This window comes from Cheilinus undulatus, linkage group 22 (genome assembly GCF_018320785.1).
Source record: "Cheilinus undulatus linkage group 22, ASM1832078v1, whole genome shotgun sequence".
Lineage (NCBI taxonomy): Eukaryota > Metazoa > Chordata > Actinopteri > Labriformes > Labridae > Cheilinus > Cheilinus undulatus.
Window position 1 is genome coordinate 3984781 of NC_054886.1, and position 13034 is coordinate 3997814.

Consider the following 13034-nt stretch of genomic DNA (forward strand, 5'->3'; position numbering starts at 1 on the left):
CCGTGCAAGGCTGGCCGTAACTATCTGGGATGACCGTGTTCTGACGGAGTGTTTTTCTTTAATCCATTAATTCATAGAATAGCAAAAATTGTAAATAATGCTTGATATAAAACTTTTTTAATATGTTGAATGCTGTAAGTTACTTTGTAACATTAAACATAAAACACAGTGTAAGTCTGTGATTTCCATTAAAATTCAAATAATAATAAAATAAATAACAGCTTTGTCAAAATGTTTCCCACATAGATCAAACTCTAAATGGAGCATGGGGACGATAAACAATCAAACTCAAACTACTGATCTGATACCAGAGCCTACGGTCCGATAAACAAAGATCTCGTAGAGGTGAGGCCTTTACGAGCTCAAACAATGGCAGAAGAGCGGTTATGTCTTTTGAATGCACAGTCTTCACATTGTAAAACTGTTGTAGTTGACCCCTCTGGTATAAATTTGTAATGAGGCTGTTTATTTTACTTTACCAGGTTAGAACTAGAAGTCTCACCCTGGAGCAGCTGCAGAGATGACTGAAAGATCTTCATCACCATCCAGGGGTTCACAGTCATCATCATACGTGTTTGTTTTTAATACACTTACTATTGCTCTGTGGACATTTACATATGTTTCACTTTTTAGGTTCCAGGTTGTCATGTTTAATTCTATTTTTTGTACTGTATACATTTATTTTTTCAGTTTAAAATTTGATTCTGCTTATTACCTTAGTTTTACTTTGAGCGATTTCCACACTTGCTATGCTTTTACTTTGTTCTCTTAGACTTGTAAACTACTTGTAGATGTGCAGTTAAAACGTTTTTACTTTAGAGTAAAATTATATCATTAATGTGCCATGTATATGTTTCAAGCCACTCTTCAAATAAATCGTCCTAGCTTATGTAAGAAATCACTGTCACTTTGTTTAATACATCACCAAGTACTATACTGCATTTAAGATGAGAAAATATGGTCCAAAAGTATTTTATTAGATAAAATAAATAGTATTTTTGTGCACAAGATCTGGTTCTCAGCTAGCTGTCTAAGACTGTTGAAATAAACAATGAATGCTTGTCCTATGAGATCTTCAGTGCAGCAGACTGGGACGTGGTCTGGAGGTAGGAGTGCATCTTCAGGAGTTTAATCTTCATCCATGGTTTCATACAGTTTCACAGCTGGAAGTGCATCCCACCATTGCTCCTTCTGAAGATCACCATCTGTCCTGATTAAACAAAAATGAAAGTACAAAAGAAATCAGAGTACACTGATCCACAGTCCAACGCCTGTAAATTCAACAGTGTGGCTGTAGATTATCTGTGCTGTATTTCAATGGCCTTCCTGTTGTATTGAGCACTCCGACATATTTTTAACATAGATGAAGCTGCACTCTTATTATCTATTCAGGGTCACAGATGTTTTCTGATCACTTCCTGGGAGTAATAATGTTGGAATAAACTTAATGGATCTGTAACCTCCAGTGAACACATGCTATGAAGACAACAGTTTAATCGTTTATGCAAATTCAAATCTATTGTCTGTAAACCAATATCTAGTACAATGCCATACATTTGCTGTCATTTATTCTATTGCACAAAATCATGATACTTAAAACTGAAAAAAAAAGGGAAATAACTAAAACTGGCTCCTCTTTCTGGTAAGTGTTGTTTCCACATAATGACTTTAAAACCACGTCTGTGCTGAGCAAGCTACAGAGGTTAGTACAGGAGAATGTTACCTTCTCTGATTAGCTGGTAAAATGACTTAGAAACTAAAATATGATATGAGTAAATCATCCTACCAGCAATCAATAAAAAACAATTAGAAAATGTTAACTAGTAGCTGTAAACTCTACTAGAAGCCTCTCCGGGCAGCCCCCCGGACAATGTCGCCCCTTTGCTTGGTGTAATGTGTACACAATACGTCCCGGTTTTCAGGAGGAAGCGTTCCTGGGCTCTGGAACAACACTTCATAAGGGGTGTAATGTATGTCCAGATAGTCCTGAATTTCCCCAGTAAATCCCCCTAACTCAGGGTAATGAGCCCTCAAAAGCAGTGACATTACCCCAGTCAACAAGGCTACGCTACGCTGCGGGCTAGTAGGCCTCAATAAAGCTAAATCATACAGCAGGTGATATTTATAAGAATAGTTATATTTCTCATTGCGAAACAACACAGAGTATAAAGAAAAAGGCCAGTTACCTGTCCAGGAGAGAAGCAGTCAGCTCTGCATCTGAAATTGAACTTTTCAGCTCCCAGACTCCTCAGACGGCATGCTGCACCGATATTTACTCTCGTTTTATTTCCTGCTCAGTCCTCTTCTCTCCAAGCGTTTGCAGTGTGTTAGTCGTGTTGTTACTGGGATGCTGAGAGCTGTGTTCACAAAAGAAAGAAACTACAATATTGTCTCTCTTCCTTGCTACTGTTAGCCAGATTTAGCAGTGTTTGGGCCCCCAGCGAACACATGCATGGGGCCCTACACATCCCTTGTTTCCCCTTCATTTAAATTTGTACTAATTCCTACTCCCTTTTACATCTTAAAGTCCAACTTGTAATACTGTGTAAAACCAACTTAAATTGACTTTATAGCAATGTTTTTTAAACAGAAAATATCAAGGTACATTTCAAAATGTATATTTGGAGACTCTTGATGGGCATCAGGTAACTAAATGACATCAGAGCAATGTGATACTAAATTTTGCATATCTATGTTTAGAAAATACCAAATGTAAATAAAAACAATGTAAAGTACTACATAAAATAATATAAACCAAATATTTAAGAATATATATATATATATATATATATATATATATATATATATATATAAAGTATGAAATTCTTAAAAAAAAAAAAAAAAGTTTATTTTCCTAAAATTGTACAAAAAATCATTTACTCAAATAAAAAATGTTTTTTGTTTTTTTTTGGTCTTTTTTTAATCTAGTTTTGTCCACAAAAAAGTACAAATGACCAAACACTATTTATTTTTTTCATTATATTTGAATGATGTTTTTTTTTTTAATAAAATAATTGATAAAATAACAGTTACACCAAATGACTTTTTTATAGTTTTTCAATTTAATGTGTAAAACAAATAAATCATGGTTGGCACAAATATTTACATTCTTAAAGCTGTAATGCCACTATAACATGACCAAGTTTGCTGCATATTTCCCACTTTTAAAGGTCACATATTTTACCCTTTTAAAACAATTTTATATTGGTCTCAGTGGTCCCCAAAATACACTTGTGAAGTTTGTTGCTGAAAAACTCAGTATTGGAATTTTGCCTGTCTAAAAACCTCTCTGTTTCAGCCCTGCTCAGAACAAGCCGTTTCTGTGTCTGTGGCTTTAAACTTTAATGAGCTGTGTGACTCCGCCCCTCTCAGGAAATGGATGTGGCTTGAAGGATGTGGCTCTCCTCAGCTGGCAGCTGAGAGGAAGATCTCTAGAGGAGGAACTTTCCTATAAGCAAGGAGGGTCAACTGAACCTGAGGAGAGCTAACTCCTTATATGACATCATGAGGGGAAAATCTGAGATCGGCTTGTTTCAGCACACATTTTATGAGGTGAGAAAAAGAGGGAGGGAGGGAATGGATTTTTCTGGTAGTTAAGGGGATTGTGAACAGGCCAGGGGCACATATTTTTGTAAGAAAAGCCAGAAAAATTGATTTTTGCATAATATGTCCCCTTTAATGAGTGTGTTCACTCCTTAAACTGTTCAACTGTCAGAAGGCAGGGTGGTGCAGGAGAATGTTTAAGTAAGGGTGATTTCACACTAGGGGCCTAATCCCAGATCCAAGTGCACTTGAGCCCAAAGTCTGGTTCATTTTGGTTAGTGTGAATGCAAAGGAATCGCGCTCGGGCCCATTTGTGGAGGTGGTCTCGGTCTGTTGTCACTCACTTTACAGATGAACACAAGTTGGAGTCAGTGAGATGAGATGCAAAGGCATTTCATTTGTTTTTTAGTTGTTTGTTTTTTGATTGTTCGTTCTTTTCATTGTTCATTTATTCGTTGTTTGTTTTTGTTCATTTTTTCAGTCGTTTTCCATCAAATTTTTCGTTCATTTTTTCATCATTTTTTCGTAGGTTTTTTTTGTTTGTTTTTCATTCCTTTCTTTGTAGTTTGTTTTTTCTGTTTTTCGTTCGTTTTCTTGTTGTTTGTTTGTTTCAACGTTTGTTTTTTGTCATTTTGTAATTCGTTTTTTGTTTCATTGTTTTTTTATTCATAGTGTTTTTTCATTTGTTTTTTCGTTCGTTTGTCGTCATATTTTTTGTTTGTTTTTCATCATTTTTTTGTTCGGTATTTTGTTCATTTTTTCCTAGTTTTTCGTTTTTTTTTTTTTTTTTTTGTTTATTTTTTGTTGTTGTTTTTTTCATTGCTAAGAGAAATGTTAACAGTTTTCTTCTGTTTTGTTACCAAGCTGCCTTAGGTGTCTTAATCAGGGGTTTAACTGTATGAAATTTTTTTGTACAGTGGTGCCCCTGCATATACAGGAGTTTTCTTTTTATCCTGTGACTATCACTTGGTGCAAGGACTAAAAATGCAATTATATTCACTGGAAAATACAGCACTTTTAACGTTTCAGCATTTACTTTTGAAGAACATAACAACTCTGTCGACTGGAGTTAGGATGTGATCATGTTTCCTTTATGTGGCACAGTCTCTTGTGTCACCTCTGTCTGGCCAATCAGATCCTGTCTTGACTGTGGAGAGAGGAGATAGCTGTAAGACAAGTTTCATTCAGCACGCGACTTTGAACATGATGACATCTCCATTGTTTGTGTTCTGTCTCACGTGTCTGTGCTTGGGGAGTATGAGCGAGTTTGTTTCACAGTGTTTTAGTTCTTTTTGCTTCATGTGATCTTCTGTCTTCACCTTTAAAATCTGAAAAATTTCTTCTTTTTCTTTGTCTCACTCTAGCACAGACACCAGATGTAAGCAGAGGGTCGTCTCTGAGTAAAGAGAGTGGATTTATATCAGCTAACATCGGTGAGACCGTTACTTTGCTCTGTTTCTACCAAAGTAATGCTGCAAAAAAGTTTTACTGGTACAAACAAACTCTGGGTCAGAGACCAACGCTCATCTCCTCTTACTACACTCATGGAACATCTTCAACCTTTCACGGTGAATTCAAGAACAATCCTCGCTTCACTCTGGATGCTAAACCTGGTCAAAATCACCTGATGATTGCACGTGCAAATCTCAGACACAGCTGTTTACTACTGTGTTTTGGGCTATTTATACATGTTTGAGTTTAAAGAGGGCATCACTCTCAGTGTCAGAGGTTCAGGGCTGGACGTGAAGCCTTTGAACCAGTATGAAAACAAGACCATCCAGCCTGGAGGATCAGTGACTCTGAGCTGTACAGTCCACTTTGGGACCTGTGATGGAGAACACAGTGTTTACTGGTTTAAGAACTCTGAGGAAGCTCACCCACAGCTCATTCAAATCCATGGAGGCAGGAATGATCAGTGTGAAAGAAAACCCAGCCAGCAGAGCTGTGAGTACAACCTACCACTGAGGAGTCTGAATCTTTCTCATGCTGGGACCTACTACTGCGCTGTAGCTTCATGTGGACTCATACTGTTTGGAAACGGGACCACGCTGGACTTAAAGGGTAAGAAACCTTTTTGCTAAACAGCACAAGATAAATATTAGGAAATGAAAACTACAGGAAATGTTTCACAGTCTTCTAACTCTCATCAGCAGATGATGGTGTCTCCCTCCTCTTGGTGTATTTACTCAGTGGAGCTTTGGCGTTCACCATCATGTTAGTTGTTCCCCTGGCTTTCACAGCATGTGCAAAAGAGCAGTGCTCAGGTAGGCTGATCTGACATTCATGTAGTTATAGTGTGTTTAATGTACGTGTAAGGATATCTCTCTTTGACTTTACACTGATTTGTAGCTTTCTTGTTCTGCTCAGTTTTACTGCTGGTCTGTATGTGATGAATTTTGGATTAATTTTGTGTTTGCATTTTTTTGCTCCACCAGGCAGTCGTGCAGGAACACCCAGTGTCTCCAACTGCAACAGGAGTGAGTATTTCAGAAACACTGATTTTTATTCACAGACATGTGAGTGCTGATGTCACACTGATGTCTACCTATGATCCATGATGCATGGCTGTAGTGTAAAAGCAAGAAAATTGCATTTAATCTTTAGTTTTACTAAAACTTCAGTATGCAGCTTGCTTCACAATTAACCTCTTCTTTTCCCAAAATTAGCCTCTACACCAGGGGTCATCAAGTACGTTTGCACAAGGGCCAGATTTAGTCTCAATAGAAACTCTGGGGGCCAGACTTTCACATAAACAGAAATTAAATAAATATTTTGGTCTGTTTGAAATATTACTGTAGTATTTGTATTTTCTTTCAAAACTCAGGACATTTTAGTCATTACCAGTGAGATCTATCCCTGTTATTTTTAATGCAGCAGGCCCCAAGGAGACAGGCCTGACTTCAGAACTGGCTCGGCCCCTGAAAATCCCAGAGAATGGACCCTCCACAGTTGTGATTTAGCACCAGTATTAACCCATTTTTTACTTTTAACTCCTTTTTGATAGTTTTTGCCCCTATTTGCCTCTTTAACCCAATTTTTGCAAGATTTTAACCCCTTCTGAACCACTTTTCCTGCATGTATTATCCCCTTTGTGCCATTTTTTTCTTTTTGCCACTTTTTAACCCCTTTTCATTTTATTTTTTTCAACATCTTGCAACTTTAAAACTAATTTTTGCTGCTTTTAACCCACTTTTGATACTTTTTGCCTCTTTAACCCAATTTTTGCCATTCTTTATCCCATTTATCCCCCTTTTCCTGCATGTTTTATCCCCTCTGTGCCACTCTTTTATCCATTTTTGCCACTTTTCTTATATTTTTGGCCACATTTTATCCCTTTTCATGACTTTTCTTTTTGCACTATTTTTGTCATTTGTCACCAATTTTTGATACTTTCTGTCCCTTTTTATCATCTTTTACCAAACTTTGCCACATTTTACCTCTTTTCACCACTTTTTCTGCCATTTTTTGTCCCTTTGTGCCACTCCACAACCCATTTTGCCACTTCTCACCTATTTTTGCTACTCTCAAACCCCTTTTCATCACTTTATCTGGTCAATTTTGCGGCACTTTTGCCAACCTTAACTTTTTTTTAAAAATATCTACTATTTATGATTTCAGTAAAAACAGATCAAATGTTAAGTTATTCTAAAACTGAATCAATAGTAATTATTTGTGGGACGGATTAAACAGCTGCAGACATTTAAAGCCAAAGGATACTCTCAAAACCACCACATCTTCTTTTCCTCCTTTCTGAATTTAGTTGAGAATTTAATGATCTTTCAGGGGCCAGACGGGAAGCTTTGGAGGGCCTGATATGGTCCCCGGGCCACCAGTTGATGATCAGTGCTCTACACTGAAATACTGTAACACAAAGCTCAGTGTGATTGTTTTAGATATATTATCTCTTACACACAGTGTCCTAGTGTCCAAAAATGGACACCATACACAGAAAGCAGGAAAAATATCATGCATGAATGACATATATCATGTGAACATATATCCACATGATTATTATTCTTTTTTTATTTCCAGGGTTCTCCAGATGCAGAGGACCTCCTTTGTGAAAATCTAGGAAAGAACAAAGCCAACAGATCACTGAGACGAAGAGACGAGACCTGGAGTGAGTGTGTGTACACTGTCAGGCAGTGAAGATGACATGCTTCAACATTAAGCCAAGTGAAAGTTGACCTACTTTTAACCGTTTTTCCATTCAAATAAGAACAAAAGAGAAGTTCCCATTAAAAGCAAGTTTAGACTGTATTTGATCCCTTGGTAGAGATGCTTGAAGCGCATGTATATGTAAATATACTGTAGATGATTTTCTCATTGTCTAAAAAAAATACTTCTGATAAATGTTCTCTGTCATGATTGCAAATGTTCAGGTAAGTTCACTGACCACACCTCTAAATGCTGCGTTTTAAACCAGCTTTATACCTTTAAATCAGATATCCCTGCTACATTTATTAGTATCCAATTTCTTTAAAGACTCTGTAAAGTGAAATTCAAAGTTTTTGGCTTAACACTCTAGAGATGTTTGAATATGGTTGTTGTAAACATGTGAAAACACTCAGATCTACACGTGACTGAGTTTTGGATTTAGACCATCAGAAAGTTTTTCACCTCTTTCCTGGCTGGGTCTAATGTGGGCGGGGCAAATATTTGGGCTCATGATGTCATGGGCCCACAATGGGGAATGACCCCGCCCCTCTAATCCTACAATTTAAAATCACAGAGCAGTTAATCTCAGTACAGTCTGTTGTTAGCTGATGTCACGGCCTTTATTGAACGTTAACAGTCAGTTAAATGCATTTTTTTTGTTCATTGTGAGGTAAATTTACCAAATCTATCAGCCACAGTGGTCTATGGATCATTTAAAACATCATAACAGAGATTTGAGCCAGAAACAGACCTTGTCTCTTCTCTAGCACAGAGCCAGGCAGTTATACTCTGATCATAAGGTCAAGGAAGGTCACTCATTTTGAGAATCTTTTTGAGATGCAAAATTTGTATGCACAATTAACAGTATGTAGTTTTTATTTTAGCAGATAATGCCCAGTCAACACATTTTAAGATTTATCCTCTGATCATGAAAGGACATTTATTAGAGAGCATGCTCTGCAAACAGACAAAGAACAGAAGAAAAGCCACCAAAGTGCATCCTCCAGTGTCTCTCAGTGGTGTGATCTTTCTAAATGATGGTACAGACACGGTCACAAAGCAGAATCATAATATACATCACAAATCATTACTTTGTTTCACTAGATAAGAGCCATGATTTTCTTTATGTAACTCTCACCAGACCAAACTAGAAACTATAGATGGCAGTGAAGATGTGAGCTTGTTTCCTTATAAGGACATACAGTGTCACATCTGCCTGGCCAATCAAATTCAGTCTTGTATCGCAAGAGAGGAGAAGAAAACAAGACTCCTCACTCAAACAGGAACCCCGACACAATGACACCCGTCTGCTTTTTGATTCTTTTGTTTTTGAGAGGAATGGGTGAGTTTTTTTTTTAATCATGTCCATGAACTTTGAGCAGCTGCTTATAACAACATGGTGTGTATGTTTTGTCACTTTTCTGTTTTCCTCCAGCTCAGCTGACTTCTCAGAAATCCTCCTTCTCTCTTCATCAAGAGAGACGTTTTGTCGCAGCTAGAGTTGGAGACACGGTGACTCTGCAATGTTTCTATGATGGTGATGATGCAGCTTGGCTTTACTGGTACAAACAAAGTCTAGGTCAGAAACCAAGGCTCATCTCTACGCTCTACATCTATGATACAAGAATCACTTTTAAGGATGAATTTGACGACAGTTCACGCTTCAGACTCAGCACAGCAAACAAGACCAATCACCTGACTATTTTAAATATCCAGTTTTCAGATTCAGCTACTTATTATTGTGTAAGGACCACCTCATTTGTTTTAACCTTCAGTGAGGGCACTGTGCTCAGTGTAAAAGGCTCAGGTTTAAGCGTCCAAGCCTCCGTCTATCAGTCAGAATCTGGGAGCATCCAGAATGGAGGATCAGTGACTCTGAACTGTATGGTCCACACTGGGAGCTGTGGTGAAGAACACAGTGTTTACTGGTTCAGAAACTCTGAGGAAGCTCAGCAGGAAATCATTTACACCCATGGAGGCAGGAATGATCAGTGTGTGAGGACACACAACAGAGAAACAAACACCTGTAACCACAACCTGCTGGATCCTTCTCATGCTGGGACCTACTACTGCGCCGTGGCTTCATGTGGACTCATACTGTTTGGAAACGGGACCAACTTGGACTTTAAGGGTAAGAAACCTTTTAGCTAAACACCACAAGGTAAATATTAAGAAATGAAAACTTCAGGGAATGTTTGACAGTCTTCTAACTCTCATCAGCAGATGATGGTGTCTCTCTCCTCTTGGTGTATTTACTCAGTGGAGCTTTGGCGTTCACCATCATGTTAGTTGTTCCCCTGGCTTTCACAGCATGTGCAAAAGAGCAGTGCTCAGGTAGGCTGATCTGACAGTTAGAGTGCATTCAGTTTATGTGAAAAATTTTATGTTAATTTTGTGTTTGCAATCTTCCTCCCCCAGGCAGTCATGCAAGAGCATCCAGAGCCTCCACAGCAGCAGGAGTGAGTATTTGAAAAACACTGGAAGTGGGGGGAGGGGTTCTTTCTAGAGATCTTTCACGATTTAAACTCATGATTTTTATCTATGATTTCAAAATGATAATGTGGGTTTTCATCAAACCATTTCATCACTTCACATTATTTTACTTTTTCTCCAGGGTTCTCCAGATGCAGATGACCTCCAATATGAAAATCTATGGAAGAACAAAGCCAACAGATCACTGAGACAAAGGGACGGGACGTGGAGTGAATGTGTGTACTACACTGTCAGACAGTGAAGATGATGTTTTCAGGTTACCAGAGGTGACAGATCTGTCAGATTTCACATCCTGATACTGAAGTACAGATGGACCCAGAGGCCCCAGTAAAACATGTGATGTTTTGTAAGTGCAGTATTTCCGCTCTGTGCTTCTAGTCAACGACTTACAAACACGGCTGCATGTAACTGATGTCTGTGGTCACTGTGGGCTCAGCTACTCACAGGAGGATTTACAAAAACAACTAAAACCTGACAAATACACAAAGGTCTCTGAGTTTAACAGGGTGAAATGTGCTTGTGCTTCACACAACTCAACCTTCCTTGTATCTGCTTGTGAATATTTCTTAAATTCAAGCTGAATCAGACTCTTAGTAAATCTGCAGCACAGTCAATAAGGCACTGAAACATCAGCATGGTTTATTCAGATGTGACACCTTTAAAGTGTGGCAGCATATGAGAGACTTAAGATGATGTTTCATGTATTGCATGGTTCTGCAACACTCTACCATGTTAAATGGTGACTCTCAGAAAACTGTGTTCATACGTTTATTTGTAATTTTGCTTTTCATCATTATGAGTGAATATTCATAAAATAGAATCCCCACTCTTTTTGTTTGACTTCCTGATGAAGGCTTGATGCCAAAACATGTTGAAGTGTGTTTTTAAGGTCTACACATGACCATGCTGTGAAAATAAAGGCATTTTAATGCTTAAACAGAGTGCCTTGGAGTTTTCTTCCTGTTTGTTATTAACTTTATGAATCCCTTTTCCAAAAAGCAACTCAAAAAAACTTTTTATTGAGTCCTAGAAGCACTCCTTCCTATGGTTTATAGAAACCCCACACTGTTTGAAATACATGCTAAAACTTTCATAATAAAATCAGATCAAACTATTGGTTTGGTTAGGGTAAGGGATGAGGATGACCTGAATTACAAAACCTGGTTACAAAATATTTCATAAAGACAAATAAACAGTCTGATTACAGGATAAAAGCTTATCATCCATAAAAATCAGTCTAACGATAATGTAGCTCCGTTAGCTTTGTAATCTGTGTGGATAACAGAGCTACATTGCTAATATAGCTAAAGCGAAGACTTGTAGCCGCATAGCTACATTATCTACAGTATGTGGTTTATGCAGCTTCATTGGCTCTATCTACATTTTTTAGCGCTCATGTTGCTGATGCTAACTTAGCTACATTGGCTTGCATAATGATGTCATCTACATAGCTGCCATGTTAGCTATGTTAGCTATTGCTAAGCTAACAAAGCTAAAGCTAGCAACTCTTCATGTATCTACTAAAACATGTCTGTAGTTAATCTAATCCAAGATTAGATTTTGACCTTCTTTCTGTCATATTTATGAAATATTTCTCAGTCTGCAATGTGGTTACTTTATTGATGTAACTGCCAGACTTTTATGTAAAAAAAGCTGATGGTTTATAGCTGCAAAGGGTGGACCGACGTCATATTAAACCCTATGGATTAAGAATGAGATGTCACTTGAGTTCATATGCAATCAAGGCAGGTGAGCGAATACTTTTGGCAATATAGTGTATGTAGATAACTAAGCTAAAGCTAAGACTCGCAAAGCTCATGGATATCTATACTAAAAAGCTGCAATGCTAACTTTAGCTACGTGAGCTATGTCACTATATTATATATGTGGTTAATGTAGCTACATTAGCTTTAGCTACATTTGCTAAAGCTCACATTGCTGAAGCTACCTTAGCTACATTGGCAACAACATAGTCATCGTAGATATGTTAGCTATTGCTAAGCTAACGAAGCTAAAGGAGCAGCTCTTCATGTATCTACTTCTAAAACAAGTCTATACATAATTTAATCCCAGATTGGACCCCTGACTTTTTTCTGTTTTATTCATATTTCTCAGTCTATAAAGTTTGCAATGTGGTTATTTGAATAAAGTTGATTTTTTTTTAATAACCTAAAAGTGGAAATATCTAGTCTGTAAGAGGGGGCATCTGAGAGCTACTGTCTGCAGCCAGACTGTCTTAAACTGTTTCGCAATTCAAGATGTTCATTAATTTGTAAAAGAACGGGACAGCTTTTAATACTTTAACTACAAAACATGCTGCAGCACACTGGTCCCAACTTTTTTCCGATGTGTTTAAAGCATGGAATTCACAATATTGTGTACTTTTTGAGTAAGTAAACCAATAAAGTTTGTCATGTTGCTAAATCCCATTACATGTGGGATGAAAAGAGCTGCAGTTCACTGTATCTGTTTCTATAATCATTTCAGACAATGTCCCAGCTTTTTTGGACTTGATGTTTGCATGTCTGGTGCAGACCTTAAAGAGCACTATTTATTTTCTTTTTCAATACAATAGCTCTAGATACAAACATTAATGCAAATACAATAATCAGTAGTCTAGACTTTATCTTTACAAAGATAAGAAACTGTCATGGTTGTAGTCATGTAAGAAAACTATATCTCAGTAAAACTAGAAAACAGCAGTCAGCTGAATAGGTTCAGAGGATGTGTTGCCTCTGATCTTTGATCTCAATTTGAATTCTTTCATATAAACCAGACCCAGCAGTGTGGTCTCTAACCATGTGACTACTTCTGATTGGCTAGTCAAACTGTCTCGATGG

At 37.6% G+C, this 13034-nt stretch overlaps 2 protein-coding genes across 3 annotated transcripts; both read left to right on the top strand.

Annotated features, from left to right (window-relative positions):
- Window positions 1-4746: 4746 nt before the first annotated feature.
- LOC121504964 (V-set and immunoglobulin domain-containing protein 1-like) lies at window positions 4747-7607 on the top strand. The gene is given in 6 exon segments (XM_041780081.1): window positions 4747-4804; window positions 4908-5178; window positions 5180-5604; window positions 5697-5807; window positions 5979-6020; window positions 7576-7607. Coding segments are annotated over 6 exon segments (939 nt in total).
- A 1388-nt stretch (window positions 7608-8995) lies between these two features.
- LOC121504690 lies at window positions 8996-11013 on the top strand. 2 transcript variants are annotated; one of them, XM_041779701.1, is made up of 5 exons: window positions 8996-9043; window positions 9137-9832; window positions 9922-10035; window positions 10120-10160; window positions 10316-11013. In XM_041779701.1, exons 1-5 carry the CDS (start codon window positions 8998-9000, stop codon window positions 10433-10435), a joined length of 1017 nt encoding a protein of 338 aa, XP_041635635.1. In that variant the 5' UTR covers window positions 8996-8997; the 3' UTR covers window positions 10436-11013. The 2 variants fall into 2 exon arrangements, with proteins under 2 accessions (XP_041635635.1, XP_041635636.1); XM_041779702.1 differs by having other exon boundaries at window positions 9925-10035.
- Window positions 11014-13034: the final 2021 nt, after the last annotated feature.

Excerpts from the sequence above, each read along its gene's own strand:
- LOC121504690 (XM_041779701.1), top strand. The coding sequence starts at position 8,998 with ATGACACCCGTCTGCTTTTTGATTCTTTTGTTTTTGAGAGGAATGG. Across the intron at positions 9,044-9,136 it reads TTTGTTTTTGAGAGGAATGG|CTCAGCTGACTTCTCAGAAA; the intron begins GTGAGTTTTTTT and ends GTTTTCCTCCAG. Across the intron at positions 10,161-10,315 it reads GAGCCTCCACAGCAGCAGGA|GGTTCTCCAGATGCAGATGA; the intron begins GTGAGTATTTGA and ends CTTTTTCTCCAG.